At 38.5% G+C, this 22,304-nt stretch overlaps 1 protein-coding gene across 4 annotated transcripts in view; it reads left to right on the forward strand.

Annotated features, from left to right (window-relative positions):
* RBMS3 (RNA binding motif single stranded interacting protein 3) overlaps positions 1 to 22,304 on the forward strand; it is a 701,354-nt gene that overhangs the window by 102,031 nt on the left and 577,019 nt on the right. For all 4 annotated transcript variants that reach the window (XM_088164438.1, XM_088164432.1, XM_088164435.1 and 1 more), the window contains one exon: positions 2,427 to 2,495. In XM_088164438.1, the coding sequence (XP_088020564.1) occupies positions 2,427 to 2,495 (69 nt within the window). The remainder of the gene's footprint in view (positions 1 to 2,426; positions 2,496 to 22,304) is intronic.

The following is a 22,304-nucleotide window of genomic DNA, read 5'->3' on the forward strand; positions in this document are numbered from 1 at the left end:
GCCTTTGCTCTATAACCTGGTAGCTGGGTTGTCTTGGAACATGCAAGTGAGCCTGCTTCTTGGTCTGTGAGTGGAGAAGGAAAGAAAAGAAGCCTGGAAGGATAGGGGAAATAAAAGTTAATCTTAAGTCTTTTATGCTACTATTTGCAGGTTTTTTTAAAGTGCCTTAATCATATTGGAAGATGGAAGTCACAAATACTTCTGAAGCTCTAATATTTTCTTTTTGGTAAAGCTAAATAAATAAATAATCTTCTGCCATTGTCTTGGGAAGTATTTGTTTGCTGAGTGTTTGTCCTGGAAAGGATTTGCCTGTTTCTCTGTAATATTGCAGTACTGTTTCTCTGTGGGATATTTATCTTTTGGATGTCCTTGAAACTGAGACAGAAAAGTTCAAAAGAGTGATTGCTGTGTAGGAAATGTACCTGGTAAAGGTATTGGAGTAAGTAATGAAACCCAAGATGGGTATTTATGAGTTTAGACAGGAGGAAGATGCAATTTTATTGGATGATACTAAAGGCAGACATACATTACATATATATTAATTAAGAAAGGTGTGTGGTGCTTGTGGAAAGGCATCTTGCTGGAAAAGAGCTTCCAGGTGCTTCTAGAAAAAACTCCAGCTCTCTCATTATTCAGCTTGTTGTTCAGAGATTGGCTGGTCATTCTTCTGAAGCAGATGGAGATAGTTTTTCACAAAGCTGAGACCAGCATTATGTGAACTTTGTCTTTTCTGAAGCTTCTATCGAAAGAAAGTGTTATTCTGTTACATAGTGTATCTGTATATTAAAAAAGCCTGTCCTTTTAACGGTGTCTAGGAGAAGATAAATACACTATACAGTAATGCTAATAATTAATTTTGTCAAATAACTGCTTTTTGATAGACTAACACACAAATACAATTCTAGCAGTGGCTGTTTCTCATTAGTTAGAATGACATGCCAGCTTTAGAATATGTAATGATGTATAAGCCCTTGTGGTTATAATTGGCATAGAAATGTACTATATCCTTGGGTGTTAAAAGCCATAAGCTATTTATTTTCATACTTACAAAGAATGTACTACATTGTGGTATAAATCTCACATGGATTGTCATAATTGCATTTTTTTAGTAATTTATGTCCATATGGTTCAAATATGAATCTGTCCCCCTTATTAGCATCCTGCTGGTGACATAATGTACTGATAAATTAGTATCTCGTGTCTGAAAAGCCAGTTTGAATTCAGATGTCATGCAAAAGAAGCTTAAACCTACCTGGTCTTCGTGGTACAAGTAGCCTTGTTGTCATGTAATGCATGAGCTTACACAGTATAGAAGTTGTATGCTTTCAAGAAACTTGGTTATTTGCTGTGGTATCTGGTGGATTTTGTTGGGTTTTTTTTTGTTGTTGTTGTTTGGTGGTTTATTTTTTTTAAAGGACAGAGTTCACATAAGTAAGGGGTGGATTTGAAGGTCTTCTGTTACATCAGGCTGTAGCTTAAACTTAAACTGGGAGTAGATGATGTTGAAGTTGATGGCATAAAATAATTTTGAAACCAGAGATAATGTCTAATAAAATAATTGATGGAGTTCTGTGCCATATTGCATTGATTCTTCTGCAGTTTCAAAGGCAGTGTAATTATAAAGTCTATATGTGATACACACGATATGTAAATATGCTATGGATTTGAAAGCACATGGTCTCTTTCTTAAGGTTTTGGGAAAAAAATTAGAGAAATGGGTGAAAGAAATGTAGGGATGAATCATAAAGGCTGTTTTTCTTCAAATGAAAGTTGGTATATAAATAATCCACTATGTATATTAAAAAAATGAAACTTAGGTAAGGTGAAGTGATTCTGAAAGAACAATTCTGCTTTATTTTGTTTTGACACCCTCCCTTCAATCCTTCTAACCCATGAGAAACACCCTGTGTTACTGATCTCCACTTGAACAGTGAGCCATTGACCACAACTCTGCGTGTGATTCTTTGGTTGATCTGTCTGTCAAATCTGTGTCTCTAATTTAGAGACAAGGTCCTGGTGTGGGACAGTGTCAAAGGTGTTTCACAAGTGCAGAGAGATGATGTTAGTTGCTCTTCCTTTACAGCACGTTTGCTTAATCTGAGTAAATTATCTGCCTGATGGGTAGTGCTGTGTAGTCTCAGTTTAGGTTCAGGTTTACCATTTAAATATGCAGTCTAGGGGAAAAAACTACAAATTGAAATGAACATTGAGGTCTTGCAGTTTGAGGCTGAACAGAGCATTGATTGAAAATGTAGCACGCTTCCATCTATGTGATTTTAATGCAACTATCTCATATTTGTGGTTTCTGGAGAGGTTTTTTTTTTTTCTTTTTTTACTATAGGTATTTACATGGTTTAGATTGTCCTACAGGCAACTTGACCAGACATGTTGGTGAATATTTGACAAGTCCTTCTTTTATTTTGCAGAGACCTACAGCCAACAAGACTTCTGGTGCTCCTTCCTACAGCAGATGGTCCAGTTCACAGCCCCATCAGGTAATATGCCCTTGTCAAAAAGCATACAAAACTCAGGTTGACATGAGCTTTTTTTGAAAATGAATCCGTGTGGGGATCTGAGAGTGTTACCTACCTGCACTAGCCCAGCTAGGTCACACGGTCTCTGAGGCTGTTGCAGGATATCCTGTGGCAAACTCTTGGATGCAGTTGCTGCTCAGGGAGAAGCTTGTATGGCTGTGCCTCCTGTAATTCAGTGGTGCCTCTCTGGTTTGTCAGGGATGGTTAATGTGGCTGCATCCCCATATCCTTTACATCTTGTCACTCAAGATACCAGGGTGTGTGTTTGATGCCCTTTGGCAATGCATGAAGTCCTGTTCTCATATGCTAGCCTTCCCCTCCACTGCCCCAGAGTTTTTTTGTGAAGTGGTTACAATGGTCAAAACTTCCAGGAAAACTTGTTAATTGAAATTAAAGCCAAAAACTCTTAAGTGATAGCCAAGAAGCAATATTATAATTAATGATTCTTTATTAGAATTTGAATGGTATTCAGGGTTTCTGTTGCTTTATCAAAATCAAAAGAATTTTTTGACTGCAGACAAGGATGACTTGCTTTTGTTATTAAAGAACAATATATTTCAACTTAAGCAACTTTGTCTCTAAAAACTCTTCAGATGTCTTTTCAGTAATGATTGTATTGACATTGCTTTCTTCCAGCCTCTGCCTTTGTTCTTCCTACCTCTTTCTACATACACTAAAAAAAAAAAGAAAATCCAACAAAAAAACCCCAAACTAAAATCCCAGTAACCCACCATTCCCCCTTGACACTCTCACGGTGAACAAGCCTTTCATCTGACAGGCCAGATTTTCCTTTTGAAGGACATTTGTACACTAATAGAGGAAACCTCCACTAAGTTGTGATTTGGCTTCAAAAACTAAAGCAAAAGAAACCGTGAATTTAATATGTATTCAGATTAGGATGGGAAAAAAAGTGGTTAAGTGCTTCATGGGTTGTTAGATACCTTTTTCACTGTCCTCCCAGTGTTAATAGCTCTGTTTTCTCAAGGTATTGTGAGAGTTTTGTGCCTTCTCTTCATATAACAATATGGTTCTTTGCTTGCTAAGTTTTGTCTTTCACATTTTCAATACTGAATTTTTACTGTTGAGGGTAAAAGTGGAGAATGCATAGACAAAAGGTTAACTCTTTTCAGTGGTTATTGCTTTCTCCATCCTAGGGCATTAGACAGCAAGAAAAAGTTCATGGAGTATAACTAATACATATAAGCACTGTTCCCCCGTTCCTGTGTGTATCTGCACTTGTCTGTTAATGGGAGACAAATTCCTAAGTCAAGAGGAGATCATCCTAACAAATCATATGAAATGCACCTTATGCTCTACACACTTGATTTCCTTTTTGAGAAGGGAGGGAAACATAAGTGCATAATAAAGATTGTTTGTAGTGTTGCAACCCTGTCAAACCATTAGCAGAGTTGAGGGATTAACTACCAGGAATGTTGCTTGAAAGTCTGTCTACACTATCCAACATCTGCAGGAAAAATATTGTTCTAATGCATTAAAGCATGCCCATGGTAATTTCCCTCCATGTATATTGTACCCCTTATGTTTGACTCTTCTTTTCCTTTGTCATTTCCACTCTAATATTTTCTTTTTATTCCTTGTTTATTGTCAGCTTTTGTCCTCTGTGTTTTGGGTTTAATAAGCTTATAAACTTGCCTCGTGGATATTATAAATGCCAGTACCAACTGTGAGGATGTATAGGCTTGCTGTGGTTCCGTTTGGGAGACTGAAATACTGCTGTGTGCTCTCATGAGCTGAGTGGCAAAATATTTGTATTGGATAAGAGATTCATATTCAGCCTTGCAACTTGCCAGCATCTATATATAGTTTGTTTAAACTTTTTTTTTTTAAGATGGCTTTCCAGGAAAGAAAAAGATTAAAGTTCAGAATTCGTAGTCTGCATTTTCTTTAGTCTCGTGCAGTGAACCCAGTGAAGGCTTTTCCACATGCATCTTATAAGAATCCACATACAAACCTAATAGGACTACATAGCTGATACCTTTGATGCATCTAAGAAATGTTAAAAGTGAAATTGATTTCTTCTTTCCCTTAAGTTTTTCTTTTTTCATTTCCTCTATCTATGTGAAGCTGGAAGGTCCATTAGGTGAGAGATTTGAAAGGGTGAGGTTAATGAGTCACAGAAAATAACACATACCAAAAATAACATATTTTTCCCTGACTTGCTTTGCTTTGTGCTACCCACATATGCTTATATTTTGTATTGGATAAACTGAAGTATGTTTTTCTATCTCAAATATGCTATATGGGGAAGATTTTTAATAGGTTTCTATCAACTCATTGCTCTCATGGACACATGGAATTTGTATGCTCAGGTTTTTTTATATATGAAGCTGTTCAGAGAACAGTGTTGTTTGGGTTTCTTTTTTTTTTTTTTCCTCCACTGCCCCTTGAGCCTGGGAAAATGTTTTGTTGCAGGGGAGGCATCTTTGAAACTTGATTTAGAGGTTCCTTCTGATTGCCCTGGGAAAGAGGCATTGATACCTGGTTCCTTTAAGCATTCTTCTTTCTCAATGTCAGAATAAGACACCACCAGTCTAAAGGGTTAATTTTTTTAAAATTTATTTTTATTCAAGGAATTAATCTATTGAATTAAAGAATTTGAGGGATGAGCAGGAAAGCCAGACCAAATCTCAGCTTCTGAACTAGCTGTGTGGGATCTTACTGCCTTCAGATGGACTAAACTGTCTTGAGGGATGGAATCAAGGAGGAGATAGAGATGCCAAGGAACCAAAATTGCCTGCACTATATTCTTGGCTAGTGGCATTGCCTGATATGTGAAGAAGCCTGCAGCAATTTTGTGAGAAGCTCTGAACTTAGTCCTGTGGTACTCTGAAGACTGCTTCCTGAAGTGCAAGTGGCTCTTACCACTGATGAAAATCAATGAGGAAGTGGCACTTTATCAGGGATGATGATATAGCTATTTCTAACACGATGCTGCTTTTTCTGAGTGGGATGACAGCCAAGGCAGAACTTCTTATAGTGATGGCAAATCCTTGCGTGGGACAGTCCATCTGACATTAGGAATCATAGGAAACAGGCAGGCTGGGACACAAGGCACTCAGCTTTGCAGTTTTAACATTAACGATTCAGTCATTACTGGTAATGACTTGAGAACTGTGTGCTAGTAAAAATGAAGAAAATTAAGAGAAAAGCCCTCTTTTTCTTCCTTAGGAAAAAAAAAAAGAGAAGAAACCATATATTTCAGATGCCAGTTTAAAGTCCAGGCATTGAAAGAAACCATAGATAGTGTCCTAAAAGAGTAATAGGACAACGATCCTTCTAATTTGCTATGTCTTAACTGTTAATGAGCAGCAAAGAGTCAGTAGCATCTAGTCAGATCTCACAAATAAATCCACCTTGCATGCAGGTAGAAGAAAGTGATAGGCTGAATTTTCTTGCTCATGAGCACACTAAGAAGCTGGTGAAATCTGACAATTCATTTGGTCTCCACTGTTGGCTGGCATCTTAGTGGCAATATTCCAGGTCTCTTGCACAAAGGTTGTTGGCAAGACTATCTTTAGAAATGCCTAGATTATATTACTTTCTAGAAATATTTGAATGCCTCTTCAATATTAGCTGCTAAATGAGCCTGCAGAATAATTGGCATGTATTAAATGCCATTAAAAATAATATAGAACATTTCAGCATCTTTCTCCTCCTCATATCTATTAGCAAGGCATTAGTTTATGAGCTAATGAAGTAAAAAATGCAGAAAGCGAAGCAATGTCCAGTGGGCCACAGGACAAGAGGGCTCTCAGCTGTGATTCCATAATGTTCCTCTGTCTGGCTCCACTGCTGCTTTGTTACAGAGTTATTGCTCTGACTTTCTGGTAGACACAAAACAAGCTTTCTTGCTGGTAGTCAGAGCTTTGTCCATTGCTGAACTTGGCATCAGTGCCCTGAGGCCAGAATGTGTTTTTTCTTCAATATCCTGCTCTTTAAACACAGGGATAAGTACTATATTTTAGTACAAAGTGGTTAGCAGTTTTTCAGAGGAATCTGGACAGATAATGGATGTTCATAAACATTCAGTGTAGTGTCTATATTTCAAACAGCTGAAATATTTTAGTTTTCCATATGATAGTTTATAATACAGCTTCTTTGTGACAGAGATTACAGAAATACCAGTATACCAGTCAGGAAGGCAGAAACTAGGAAAGGTGATATTCCAGCTACACCGTGCCAGCTGTTTTATTGAATTTCAGGTCAGAGATTTCAGTATATGTGATTTCTCTCTTTTGCTTTGTCCTTCTTGTGTGTGTCCCTGCTTTCCCCTTGCCTTGTTTTTGCCCTTGTATTCTTCCTGTGTATGTGTTGGAGCAGTAATGTGTTGATAAGAAGATAATTAACAGGTGTCTGTTCAGTAGGCTTTTTCACAGCACACAAGGTCAAAATGAGCCCTGTGATTAATTGTGCAGCATGACAGTAGAGAATTTATTTAGTTTTAGGAAGCCCACACTAGGTATGGCTTCTGGCAGCAGTTGGGAATGTTGTAGCCTAAGACACCTCCAAATGGAATGTCATGACAACTTGGGGCAGGAAGGTGGGTAATGGTGAGTTTCCTTGATGGGTTCTGGCAGGCTACCTAAACATAAAGATAATTGGAGCAGTGTCTCAGAAGATCTATTCCTGTGAAGTGAGTTTTCTCTTAAACTGGTAGAAGGTAGCTAGATCTAAATACTAAATAAAGATTAATAAATAGTAATGTACTCAGCTGCCGTGAATCTTATTTGTTTTCCTTCAGTGCCTCAAGTCTGACTTGGAAAAAGTCAGTATTGAAAAAGTCACTGTCTCTCTGATGACTCAGCTCTTTGCTTTTCTGCTGAGCACTGCACACTGAGGCAGTAAACTTTAGGTTATGTGCCTGTCCACTAGAAAACTTACTGAGAACACCAACAATTTTCCCAGAAGCCACTGAACAGCTGTTGAGCAGCAGCAACATTCCTCCACTGTTGACCTAGGTTTGATCTGCACCAGTGTGCTCAAAATGACAGTGACTTAGTCCAGCTACAAGGGTTAAACCCTATTTTTAAGGGTCAAATGAGATCTGGTAACTTTGCAAAGGCAAACCAGACAACCCAAAAAGACAACCAAGCCACAGAAATATGTTCCTTCCTCCTGGCACTTGGGTGTTTACCCAAAAAAAGTATCAAAATTCAATGGGTTTAATTAGACTTAATAAGGGAGATTTGCCAGTTTTCCAATAAATGGAGTGAAAAATCACTAAATACCTCCTTTCCATAATAATCTTTTCAGAACTAGGCATTCCTATTTACCATACGTCATCATGATTTTGCAGCATTGCATTTTGACTCTAATTACATTTGGATAAGCACGTGGAAAAATCAAGTATGCAATGGTAGAAATTGAGTTTTTTGACATGTCAGAGGGACTTGCTGAATTTCAACTAGCCTGTTAGGTTTACCTTTGATTCCTCATTAAATTTGAATTTGAGGTGGAGACAGTGCCTTGCCAAGAGCAAATAGAACTAGTTAAACACTTAGAAGCATAATTATTCTTTAATATGTTTTGCACTAAGTGCGCTGAAAGTTTGGAAAATTCGAATATCTGTGATCAGCACTCCAGGTCTGTTGTTCTTATTGCATCTACTGCATATGCAGTGTTATGCACATGAGAGCCTTGTGGGATTTTTTGTCTGCTGATAAAGATCAATCTTTATTGATAAAGATTGTCTCATGTATTAGGTCAGTCCTTATTAGTAGTAGGCAAAATATTAGCCATTCTCCTTTTTTTCTTGTGTATCTCACCTCTCATACGTGTGTCCATCTTTTCTGCTGTAGCTTCTGCTAACTGGAAACCTGGTGTTAAGGGGTCTGTTTTCCAAAGTTTTGATGCTTCCTCAGTGAAATCTGTGAGCTGCTTCAGGCATGATGCTTTTTGTAGGACAGTGTAAGGGAAGAGTGAACCTGGCATTTGTCTTGTAAAGCCACAGGAATCTGCACTGGCAACCCCAACTTCACCAAGGTCACGGGCAAGGGCAGAGTTAATCTCGGTGACTGCTTTGCAAGTAACAGGAGAGCAGGGCACACTGAGTTGGCTGCTCAGCTAAATGCATCAGTACACCAGGATGTGTAAGCTATTTTTATTGTGTGAAGATAACTCAGCCAAATGAGACTCAGGAGCAGTTGTCTGTTGCCAACCAAAGTACAGCATAAACTTAGCTTTGAAAAGTTAAGGCTTTTGTAAATGAAATAAGAAGGGAACTAAAAAAGGAAACTTGTTTTTATTTAAATTTCCTTATTTTTTTTATCGTGGTAGAATATGAGTAAATCTAAATGTATGCACTGTTATTCAAAGGTTGCTCATCCAAGTATGCTACCTGTTGTCTGGGCATAATCACCAGGCAGCTGACTGAATTGAACATAAAGCTGTTTTGTAAGCTCCAATAAGGTAAGAGCCTATGCCTGGAGGGAAGCAATGGTGTTCATAAGATCCAGCCCCATGCTTTCTCTTAACTACTTGTGGAGAAACACTTGGTGTCTGACACAACTACTAACACAGCAGGATGAAGACTGATGGTATCTTTAGAAAGAAACAAAAACTTATATTTAAAAGAAGGGCTTATGTTTTATACTCACTGCAAATGACAAAATGTAGGCTCTATTCTGCAATCTGTGCATTTGGTGCCTCTAGTCTGCTCTGTGGGTTGGAGATACATAATCCTCACTAAGCATGAGATTTGGGCGTTAGTTTTCAATACCTAAATATTGGTAAACCAATTAAGTTAAATTTCCCCTGATTATAGTGTATAAATATTAAACTTTAGGTGTAATGGTTATGAGAACATAGGAGGGCTCTTCCAAGACACAATATTGTGTTTCTCAATATTCTCCTCTACAGGTGTGAGGAAGAAATAGCAGGTTTCCTTTGTCAGGAAGGGAACGTTATCATTGCTCTGTCAGATACCATTGGTATTGTGTAGCATTTTCAAGTTAAGGTTCAGAAGATTGCAGCTATAGCTTGGCTAATCTTAAAAATCAGCATGCAGGAGAGAAAAAAGCTTTTGATCAAAATGATGTTTCTAAACAGCTTTTTTTTTTCTAGGTTAGCAAACTTTTCAGTCCCTTTATTTGTTGAGTAATTACTTTTGATGACAAACACCAAATTTATGTATTGTGCTAAGTGTCTGTTCAGTGTGCTCAGGTCTAGAGAAATGTGTGTGCTGGGCAGGAGGGAAACTAGCAGCATTTGTAATGACTTCTGTAGATGTAAAACATTTCAAAAGCTATCTGTCAGCTGCGCTTATGTTGTCTCTCAAAACTATTTTCTTCTAGAAGAAGACTTCAATAAGATTTTTCTCAGTCTTTCCTCATAGGAGATGTGTTCCATCTCCCTAATTATGGTAAGTCCTCTTCTGAACCTGCTCCAACAGGTTGCTGTCCTTTCTGTGCTAGGGGACCTACAGGTGGATGCAGTGTTCCAGGTGGGGTTTTCACCAGATGGGAGAAGAGGGACAGAATCTTTGGATGCAGCCCAGAATTGGATTGGATCGGATCAAGTGCACATTGCCAGATAATGTCCAGCCTCTCATCCACCAGCATCCCCAAGTCCTTCTGAGCTGGGCTGCTCTGGCTCTGTTGGTTCCCAGCCTGTGTTGATACTCCCCCAGGTGCAGCACCTTGCTCTCAGTCTTGTTAAACTGCTTGAGATTCCCATGGGCCCATTTCTTGAGCTTGTCCAGATCCCTCTGGATGGCATCCCCTCTTTCAGATGTGTCATCTGCAAATTTGTTCAGAGTGCACCCTTTGTCTACATCATTAATGGAGAGTTTAAATAACACTGGTGTCAGTATGGACTTCCAAAGGACACCACATGTCACTGATGTCCTTTAGGACTCTGAGCCCTTGACCACTACCTTCTGGATGCAGGAGTCAATCCAATTCCTTATGCACTTATCAGTCCAGCCATTGAATCCACCTCTGTCCAATTTTGAGGGACTAATGTTATGGGAGACCATAGATGACATCTGTAGCCCTTCCCTTGTTCACTGATGTAGTCACTCCATTGTGGAAGGACACTAGATTACTCAGGAAGGACTTGCCCTTGGTAAAGCCATGCTGAATGCTCCAATCACCTCTTTGTCCTCCCTGTGCCTAAGCATAGCTTCTAGGAGAATCTGGTCCATGATCTTGCCAGGTGCAGAAGTGAGGCTGGCATGGGTCCCAGGGTCTTCCTTTCTACCCTTTTTGTAGATGGATGCAATGTTTCCCTTTTGCTAGTCACCTGGGATTTCACCTGACTGCCATGACTTTTCAAATATCATGGAGAGTGGCTTTGCAATCAACCAATTCCCTCAAGACTATGGGATGCGTTTCACTGGGCCCCATAGAGTTATTTACATTCAGGTTCCTCGGGCTGTGAACCTGTTCTTGCAGTAGGAAATGTGGTCCCCAACGTGCTCTCCATCCACTTGAGGCCTTTGCCATTGAAGGCAAAAAAGTTGTTTAGTACTTCAGTCTTCTCTTTACCTGTTATTGCCAGTTTTCCAGTATTGTTCACTGGGGAGAATACACCTTCTTTGAACTTCCTGTGCTGTTTAACATCCCTATAGAAGCCCTTCTTGTTACTCTTAGCATCTCTTGCCAGGTTCAGTTCCAGCTTCACCTTGGCCTTCCTCACCCCATCCCTATACAACCGAATGTCATCTCTGTATTCCTCACGGATTACCTGTCCTTATTTCCACTGTGCTTTTGCTTCTTCCCCTTTAGTTTGACCAGCAGTTCCCTACACGGCCATGTGGGTCTCTTGCCTTCCTCGACCAATTTCTTGCTCCTGAGGATTGCTAGCTCTAGGACTCTATGGAAGACTTCCTTAAAGGTCTACCAGCTCTGTTCTACTCCCCTGTCCCTGAAGGCAGTCTTCCAGGGGTTCCTACTGATTATCTTTTTAAGAGCTGGACGTTTGCCTTTCTGAAGTTCAGGGACCTCACTTTACTCTTTACCTGGCCCATATCTCTTGGGACTGCAAACTCCAGCAATGCAGGATCACTGCAGCCCAGTCTGCCTCCCATCTTGATGTCCACAATTAGCTCTCTTATGTTGGCCATGTTATGGATTTCCTAATACTGGGGCAAAATCTCAGTTGTTGGTGTCTGTGTTTTTTTAAGAATGATGCTAAACTTTCTCTCCTGTGCAGATTTTGTGGTTAAGGGATGAGCTTATCCCAGAGCTCAAGGAATAATTCAGTTGAAGTCAATCAACTGCAAGATGTGTGTACATTCACTATCAGGCTTAATTAGTTTTGTTGTTCACATAGCTACACAGTTGAATTTTAACAAAATTCTATAGTGGATTGATTGAATTCAGAACTCTTTAAATCTCTGAGTCTTTTAGGGAAATTATCTCCTTGCTGTGTCTAGCAACATTATTCTTGACTCTTCCCAAGGTTCATATCTTGTCATATAAACTTCAGATAATATTGTTTGGAGCTGCATATAATCTTACAATAGGGTCTTTTCATTATGTTATCGGTAGTATCCCTGATGTGTTGACTAATGGCAAAGATTGACAAAGTGTATTACACACAAACATCTTGCTTGATGTTCTATTAAATGTCATTTGATATCTTCTATGGTAGATGTCTTCGTTCTGACTTTGCTATGACATCTTAAAAGAAAAAGAAGGCAAACAGATGATGTTTTAACACTTGTCAGCAATTAGTCATGTTTCTTCTTACTTTTAGATTTAATTGTTTTTGGAATGAACAGTTCAGAGGGATTTTTTTTTTTTTTTTAATTCTGCTTTCTGGTTAATGCAATCAGTTTGATGCAGATGATAATTAGTAGGGTAATTGCAGCCTACATGCATACTGCTATATCGCCCCCCACCCCGCTTTCTTCAGTGTTACAATGTTTTTTTAAAGATTGAGAGATAGGTGGGAGCAGAAGAGGTTTAAGTTATTTTTAGGGGCCTTTTGCCCCCTTGTTCTAGTATTTAAAAGTAACAGATGGACTTTGCTCTTTGTGCCTCTCATCTTTCATGCTGCTGAAGCCTTACACCTGGAAAGGAAATGCAACCAAGAGACATGGCTGGATCCACCATCAGCTGCACTAACCGAGGGATTGATGGTTTTCCAGAGCAAACATTAGCTGAGGAGGAGGGCTAACCTTTGGAGGAGAAACAGCTGGCATTGTGCTGTGTCCAGGGGCTGATCTGGGACTGGGGGCATGTATAGGGAAGACAGTCAAATCAGGGCTGGTGGCATTGAGCTGCTTCTCTGCCTTTCTAAACAAGGTCCAGACAAAAACTTCTTTAAGAGCCTTTCCTCTTTCCCATCTTTAACATGAAGGAGAACAAAGCTGGCTGATGGATTGTTTTAATAATCTAAGTGATGATCATTCTGTTTGATAATTAACCATGCAAATCTGAAAGAAACGATTGGTGGATCAACAAAAATAAATCTGCAGGCTATGTTTGGGGGAATAGCTGAAAAAGCTAATTTGGTTATAAAGATAGGTTATGCTTTGTAATGAGAAACGACAAGGCATTTTGCTACAACTGTCATGGCAACTTTAGAGCTTCTTTATATAGTCTAATTTAAAATGTATTTACCCTGTAGCAATGAAATTGCAATCTATGTATGAATCATAAAAGCTGGAGATGGAAAATACCTCTTGAACATATGGACCAGTTCTTCAAAGGATACAATTCTGTTTAACTCAAAGTCAGAGAAACAGGTATTTTCTGTATTCCAAGTCAGTTTCTTTGTCCTAGGTTTTCTGTGCATGGGCTTTAAAAAGGGTCTCTGTCTAACCTTGGAGCTGCCCTTGGCTAAGAAGCTTTTGTTAACTAGAGGTCTTGGTATTTAAGTTTTGCTTTAACAGCTTGTTGAGCTCTACTGTCTACTACATGGCTCTACATAAACTTGAATAATCGTTGAACACTGATAAAAGTCAGTTATATCAAGATACTTGTTAGTCCTTATATTTCAAGGCACAGATTAGTTGCCTACTGAGTTAAGATCTTAATTGTGTGAGTACTCAATTTTTGCTCCATCAAGCTGTGTTGATATTTGAAATCAAACTGTAATCAGGAAATCAAAGCCTTTTTTCCCCCTGTTCTGTATTAACAGTGACTCAGTTACTTGTTAATGCTAAGTATTGGTGGCAGTTATCTGAAAGGCAAGAATATGGTGCTAGAAAGAAAATGAAACTTTTATGTTGATGATTTAAATTAATGTAAAGTTCAGGGTGCTGATTCTCCCAGGGTATTTAGAGATCCTGTTTCATTCTGATGACCAGCTTTTAGACATAGAGGGAAATTTTTTGAGAATTTAATGATGTCTTCCTAGCAGAAGCTAGTTAACTTCCCCAAAGTCACCAAAGCTTGCATTACTCAATCTTATCCATAACTTGGTATCCTATCTAAAAGTTCTGTTTTCAAGGCCCTTGATGAATATTTTTATTACTCTGTAGTTCTGCCAGTGTCTGAGAACCTTCTGCAGAGTGACCATCACCCTGTCTGTGAAGTGGGCTTTCAGATTTGACTGAAATTATTTTAAAAAGCACCAATGTTTCACACATTTGAGGGATAGCATTGTTAAAAATACCAAGAGCCTATGAGTAACTTACAGCAATACCACAAAGTCCACTGATGTGGACTTTGATGTGGGAGGCCAGGACCTTAATTCCATTCTATAATGTAGGCAAAAAAACCAAGAAAGAATGACTGTGTATAAACTTGACTTGCATATTATCATAAACCCACTGTATTTCTTGCTTCAGGTGCAGTGGATGTCCAAGACAATTAATAGATCAGGGCAAAATATGCATAGATGTAGAAACTCGGATTAAATCTTCAAAACAAAAGCCACTGAAGTTATTGAAAAGGCTGAAGTAGTGCAAGCAGAAATCCTACAGGCTTCAATGAAAACATTGTTGTGACCAACAGTATAAGGAAAATGTGACTCTGGCAAAATGAGATGTTTTGTTGGTTTCTTTTTCTATTAAGTATGAATGGTGCTCAAATGGAGAAGGCATCTGAATTCCCAAGAATGACAGTGCCTCTATGGATGAGATTGATTTGAATCCCTCTTAACAAACAGGTTAAAATGCAAATGTCAATTGCATAGTTGCAAAATTAAGCAGGGAAAACTAGAGTACTGTTCAGGTTGCAAATACAACCATCAAAACCTTATGGAGTGGGATGATAATCTGGCAGAGTATGCTAATGAGAGTTAGATTTAAGGCAATGATCTTTTTTTCATGGTTTACATTTATGGAAGTGGTAAGCAAAATCATGCTGTGTATCTTCATAACAATGGCTGACTGCAAGGAGCAGGAGGGAAAAGTGTTCTTAATCCTCCCTGTGACTTTTAGATGGACCTCCAAAGACTAGACAAAATTCTCAGCCACTTAGAACAGCTGAGCTCTATTGTGTCCTGCAGTACAGAGCTTGCTTATCCTGCTAAAGATCAAGCTCTGCTTGCACCCATCTAATAGGAATATATTGAATTTTGTATGGAGTTCAAGCAGGACTTTGATCAATATTGCGAGCAATTTATTTGAGGACCTACAGCAGAGGCCCTACACTTAGAAAAACAATTGAAGTAGGTCTTGGGAACACTTGACAGAATATATAAACAGATGATGTTATGGTCTCAGTGGAAATCTAGCTGTATTGAACTGAAAATAGACCATACAAGGAGAAAATTGTAGAATACTTAGTCCTAGTAGTAGGGCACCATATGCAGTAGGCCAGCAGACTCTGTTTGGATTCCTTTGGAAAATAAAACTACAATGAAATATCTGCCTCAAAGAATTTAGGACCTCTCTCCATACTACACTGTGAACTTCTGAAGGAGCAGCTTCTCTGTCTTACTGAGTGACATATACTACTACAGTATACTTCACTAAGTAAGTAATAGTAAAAATTAAAAGCATGAATTGCCCAGAGGAGGACATTGCAGGAGATGTTCATGAGGTTCCACTTTTATAAGGGAAGTATGAATTCTACAGTCAATATACAGTTTGGTAAAATAAATATATTACTCCTGAGCTTCCATTGCATGTGTTCTCTGGGGCAATAGCACAGTACACACATCAAATAACTACATATTGACAAACTTCAGGTTGTGAAGCATTATCTGAGCTGCTGTCATCTGTATGTTCACGTAACTTTGTGTGTTGATTTTTTTTTTTTTTTTATCTAAGAATGTTGTGCTAACACTTATTTTGAAAAGTAACTAAGAAAAACTAAGTGAAAATTAAGGATTAAGTTCTGATTTCTGTGCCCTTTGGCTACTTGTTTTCAGTTCTAGTCATCAAGCCTCAGTCTTTTCTTTCAGGGCATTAGTCTGGTATGCTTTCATTTCAGCCTGTTATTTAACAAACTAAATTGCATTATGAAGTAGAAACTTCTTTTATCTTAAGCTTTTTCTTCTTTTTTAAAGTCCAGTCTTCTAACTTCTCCTTAATCTTCTTTCTTCTAGGATGTTATTTCCCAAATGTAGTATATGAGAAGTTTTATAGTTACTAAGCAAGAGTGGCTATACAAGTCTTTGCAGTACAAATATTAATATGAAATCCTCGCTTTAACAATGTTTGTAACTGTTGAGGTATCTGTTTTAAGAACTATGAGAAAAGTATAAAATGCCATGTGTTTTGACTGATATGGGAAGTCTCCATGAACTAGAGTTTTTTTCATGTCACAATTAAGTGGTTACTCTTGTGCCAGGACAGTTTCAGAATTCCTCATGTTTAAGGTTGCAGTGATTATTTTTTGTCTTCAGTGAGAAAGCTTTTATTTAGTGTTTTTTAACTCCTTGTGTACTTTGCCCCATACAGTATAGAAGGATCTGCAGAATCAATTTTGAGTATTTCAATTGTTCTCCTATATTGTCCTTAATATGATCTTTCTTAAAATCCACTCCATTTTGGTCCCTGAGTACAATAACTTATTACTGTTGAACGGGCTTGTTGAAGAGCCATAAGTAAACTAAACTTAAAGCATCAAACTTTCAACTCTGGCTAGCACCTTTGTCACTCAGAGTTGTGAAATATGATGCCAGTTTCCCAAAGAGATGTTTGAGTCTTATATATATTTTTATATACTGCATAAATATATTTACTGATATATATTATATATATTGAACTTGTAACCAGCAAGGGTCCTTATTAAAACCTCTTCTGTAATTTGAAAGTGCCATGAGGAAGGAAATCAACTCTATCAAGGAATTGGCAAACTCTTAGGTAAAAGCAGCATGGATCCTGCAACATACTTGGTTCCAACTGAAGGACTGAAGTCCTTCACTGAAGGTGCCTAAAACAAACTGAAAAGTTCACTAATCCCTCAGGAAAAGAAGTCTACTGAGGTGTGCTCAGAATAATGATGCAAATCTAACCCTTGGCTCTGAATGCTGTCACTTTTGTAGGGCTCAGGAGACAGGACTGCTCACTCTGGAGCAAGTACAACTCCATGCTTGAATTTTGTTTTTTACCTTTTCCTGGAGCAGTTGCCAGTCTTAGGATTGGACGAGTATAAGACCCACCTGGATATTTACTCAGGATTTTTACAGCTGTTCTATTGTTACTTAAACGTGTATTATTGTGATATAGAGGTGAAGACTATTCTTGGTTATAAAGAACATTTTTCACGTGTAGGGCAGGTCAGCTTTTCCAGCTTCTGCTGCAGTGGGACAATAATCCATCACCATGGCATATTGTATTTGTGTCAGTGTACCAAAAAGACAAGTAAGCATTGCACGAACCAAGTCTCAAGCAACCTAATGCTTTCCACATCAAAGCCAGAGACTCCTGTTGGCTCAGCTTGCTAAGGCCTCTAGATGAGTACCAGGATCCAGCCCAGCCTTGCTATTCCCTGAACTGGTGCCTGCAGGGATGTGCTAAATAGCCACTAACTCAAGAAGAGGTGGGAACATCATAAATTTTCTTTTTATCCTGAAACTTCTTGCGGTTTCTCACTCAGTTAAAATATTAACTGTAATCTGCTTTTTGGTAATTTTATAGGAGAGCCAATGTCTCTGTGTGTTTCAGAGCTGACAGATGTGTTTGCAGCTGAACCAGCTCTGGAGGGAGGCTCATGCCAGCATCTGCCACAAGGAGGCAGAAGCATTAAGTCTTAAAATACTTTTAAACCATGTCCTTGATCTGTATCTCAGTTTATTAAAACCATGCTTTGGAGTATCTATAGCTACCTCTGATGTATTCAGATGCTTGGGAAGAGAGAAATTTTACAGAGGAGAATCCAAAACATCAAAGGATTTTCTGTATGGTGGGGTTTTACTTGGTGCTTTGATAAGGTGCAAAAAACCACTTCTTATAGAAACATATAAGCAGCAGTTAAAGCAAAGACACCCCCTGCACACCTCTGCAACAGTTACATGACTGTTTCCTACCCATTGCATTTCATAGTTATCACTCTTGGTCACTTTCCCTTTGTGAAGGCAACTCTCAAGTCCAGATCAGTGACAGTGACGCATTAACATTGCAGTAATTGTATTTTCAAGCATGCCTGATTTCCTGTTCAGCTAATAAGCTGCTTGCTCAGCTGCTTGCAGTAATTCAGAAACGCAGCATGGCATATTCGTGTTTCTGGACTACCTTTTGGTGAGGATGTGGTCTGATTGCACTGTGATAATTGTCTTAGAGGTTAGCTATAGTGAATTCTAAAAAGCATGAGTGGTTTAATTGAGCCTGATCCCTTCACAGCACTACTGAATGTGAATGAAATCCCACTTGCATCCTGGTGAACAGACTATTAAAAGCTTGGTGGTGGTTTTCTGTGTTTGCTTTTTATACCTGGTAATGCACATGAAAGAAATGGAGAAGAGAAAGCAAAGTTCAAAGTGAAAGCTTGTATTTTGTCCTTAATTTGTCCTCCTTTACTTAAGTATCAAAGCACATATGGAAGAAAGGCTATTCTGTTATCTGAAACTGCTGCAGCTCAATACGTACCTGGGCATAATGGAATTTGTTTAAGGACATAGTATCATCTGTAATGTCAGATGTCCTACCTGTTACCATCTGTGTCAGACTTCATCTGACTGTAAACACAGATCCTCTGCTGCATGCCTTAGACCACTGTCTTGGTTAACATAAGTTAGTGTGTCGAAATCCACTTTAAAAAGAAATTTCTTCCTGACTAAAAAATGTTTGTATAAGGAACAACTCTTCTGCCTGTGAAGGGATATTGCACTCTATTGTGTTAAGATGTATTACAGGTTTAAATTACTGATTATGGCACTTCAAAGATGCTTTCTGATACTCTTGCAGCCATCAGCCATACAGTCATGACGTTCCTGTGGCTTAGTGGCTCACAACTGAAAAGGAAGGAAAAAGGCATTTGATACCAGAGATGCATTTCTGAAGAGCAGCCTATTGTTTCACTCTCATCCTGTATGTGCAACCACAAATGCTCATTGCTGCGGGCAGGCGTGTGCTCCCCCACTTCTGCTAACGTGGGGCTTGTCACCTTCCTCTGCTCCAAGCACTGTCTTTATATTTCAATAGCTTATTGTGCACAGGTCTTTCCACAGCCCAGGGCTTGAATTTGGGATCACATCATCTAGCTTCTACTCTAATTAGTTATTAAATACACTGGACATTTTCAAGTGTTAATTAATACCCAGTAAGACTGTATACAAGGTGATGAGTAAATAATGCATCAATAGATTTATATTCTTTCTTGGGTACTATATATGTATATATCAAGGAATGGTTATTCCTACTTTTAAGTGGGGAGAATTTTGATTTTATTTTTAAGCTTTTGGAAGCTTTGGATTGTAATTAATGACACTGTTCTAGTAAAACAGCCTTAGTAAGGTCTAGTTTCTGATCTAAAATTATTTTCCTCTTCTTATATTTTCAGGTTAAGTATAGCTTTTGTAATAGTTATTCTCGCTTATTTATTATTAAAAGTTAAAAAGAAGATAGTGAAAGCAGTTTAACATCCAGGTTCTCTCCTTTGTTTTGCACTTTTTTGTGATTCCATAATGTGCTTGCAGGAAAAATATAATCAGTGGTATGTGTTGTTCTGCCACAGGCCGTACATACTAGTAAACACTTCTCCAGCAAAAGATGTGTCAAAACCACTATGAGGAGCATAAAATAAATGTTTTATATGAGTAAGCTGTTTAATGTCCTTTTACAACCAGTAAGATCTATGTTGTCCTGCTAATGCAAGTAATCACTTAACCTTTCTGGTAACTGACCTTTCTTCTGCTGTGTTTAGGAGGGCTGTTTTTGTGCATCTCAAGACTGCACAAACTGCTGTGTGTGACTGTCACATAGTGGAGTGCATGTCTTAATGTCACATAAGACTGCCTTCAACTCACTTCTGCTGTTTGAATATTTTATCAGTTTCTTCAGTTCAGAATGGCCTGCCACACTTTTTTTTTTTTTTTTCCTCTTGACTAGACATAACAATTTTAACTGCTATTGAATTTTGCCGTTTGATTGACTTCTCTGTTATGGAAATAGTTTGTGACATGCCTGACTTCCCGTTTCCAGGTAAATCACACAAAGACAAGGAAGCCCAGTTTACCATAATGATACTTCACATTTTCAGATATCATGGCTGAGTGAATGGTCCACTGCTTTCATTACAGTAGTTACTGAGGTAATGTCTGACAGGTTTTTAGTTCCCAGGTGTCTAGATAATAGTCTGTGATAATGATGTTATTGTGTGCTTTTCTCCCTTTTTTTTTTTCTGTTGAAATTGGTGATTTCTACTATGCTTGAAAATCTTCTGTGCATTTCGGCACAACTGCAGCCTATTGCTTCAACTAGATATCCTAATGCACTTCACAGCTCTGTGTTGGGAACAGTCATGGCCCTGGTGGGGAATGCTCTGTATCTTTAGAGCCTCCAGAGAAATGGTTCTATTTCAGAGTGACTCCTACATACTTCTGAGAAACTTTTAAAAAGAATTTGATAGTACACAGCCAAAGTGTTTTCTCTCACTGTGTGTAACACTGAAGTATTTTTCAAAACACCTTGACAGTTAAAATGTGCTTGAGTATCAAGTTTTTTTTCCTGCAGTGTCTGATTATGCAGGTGCAGGTGATAAATTTTTCCTTTTTAATTCCCTCTCCCCCATCCTCAGCTGTTCCCTTGAAGTGGTCTGAAACAAGTTTGGTTTAATAGTTCATGTTCTTATTCAGATGATATGCTTTTCTGCTGCAAGACTGTCTTACAGAAGTCACCGATATGTCCCTTGTTCATTTATTTAACTTGTGGTTGTAGTAGCAGTGACCTTACTATAAAGTCTTCTGTCTGTTGGTATCCTACTCTTGGATATTATTACAATGGTATGGTGTGAGTTTAACTGTTTGTCAGACCTTAAATTTTTTTTTCCACATTTAGGTGATAATTTGTTCCCTCAGCAGAAGTGAACGTGGAACAAAAGTTCTGAGTACTAGGAACATCAGAACTGTGTGTTGAAAGGTCCCTTTTGCCTCACTGAATGATTTTGGGACTCGGTTTTGTATTTTTTTAGCACCATTTCAGTGAGACCCAACTCCTTCTGACTACTTAATAACTACAGCACAACTTGTGAGTTGGAAACTTCAGAAGATACTTTTACAGCGGGTAAAGCTAAATAACCTTTGAGTTTACTAAATCTCTTTAGGAGAGATTTGTGCTGTCATGGTCATACCTCTTCAGGTAACATCATCTTTGAGTGGACAATGAACACAGATGGTCTGAACACCTAGCTCTTCTCTTAGACATTCATACTGATTTTTTTATCTTGTATTTTACCTCTCTCTTGTTTCTAGCAAAGATGTGAAGATATAATTCTAATCTTGGTTGCTGTCTCTGGAGCAATTTAGTTGTGTTTTGTGCCTGCTACACACGAATATGGCCTTGGTGTTGCTACTAGTCTGTGATTTAAAACTGCTCTCTTTCTAGTTTTGTCATATGCATACAATATTTCATCTTTTGAGACTGCCTGCAGTCTTACTGCTGTGTGTTTTCCCTTTGTTTGGAAGGATGGGTATAATCTTCTTGTCATAGTTATTAGCTCTGATTCTGTACACAAAGTCTCTTTTAAACTTTGTCATGGCTTTTCTCTACTGCACCTATATATTGCTTTTCCGTTTAACATTTTTACCTTGTGTCCTGTGCAAAATCATATTTTTCCTTCTTTTTTACGCTTTTCCAGTTCTACTGAGTGAATGATTTGTATGTCTGCTTCCCCAGGTTCTTGGAGTTCAGTCTGAACTTGTTAGCTGACATTTCCAATGCCTTGGTGGAGTTACTATTCTCTTCTGACTTTTGTCTTTGTAGCTGTGTATCTCTTGTCCCTTTCCTGAAGCCTTTGTCATAATATGTTTTTATTGCGCTATGGCTTTGCAGGAGCTCTGAAAGCCAGAAGATGCTTCTATTAGCCACTATGTATAGAACCCCCCTCCTACTTGTATTATAGGCTGTGCCTTTCTCTTATCAGTTCCTCTCAGCCTGTGGTGCAAATCATTCAGCTGTGCTTCCTTTGTTTCACTCTGGGTACAGCTCTGTCTTCATGTAACTTTCTCTTTTTGCTTGTCTGAGTGATTCCCTCTTCAGAACCCCCTCTTACCACTCCTGGAAGCAAAGCTCAAAGTCTTTTCTTTTTAACCAGACTATCATTGTCTGGCTTTGGAATTCCAGGTGGGTCTCTGACCATGTGTTGTGTTGCAGTTCCTTCCTGAATTCACATGTACGCTCTCATTGCCCCCATTGCTTGTGGGGAGAGTGTAATTTTTCGTAGGCATTTAAATCTTCACTGCATAAGA

This window comes from Sturnus vulgaris, chromosome 1 (assembly GCF_052056855.1).
Source record: "Sturnus vulgaris isolate bStuVul1 chromosome 1, bStuVul1.hap1, whole genome shotgun sequence".
In the NCBI taxonomy this organism is placed as follows: domain Eukaryota; kingdom Metazoa; phylum Chordata; class Aves; order Passeriformes; family Sturnidae; genus Sturnus; species Sturnus vulgaris.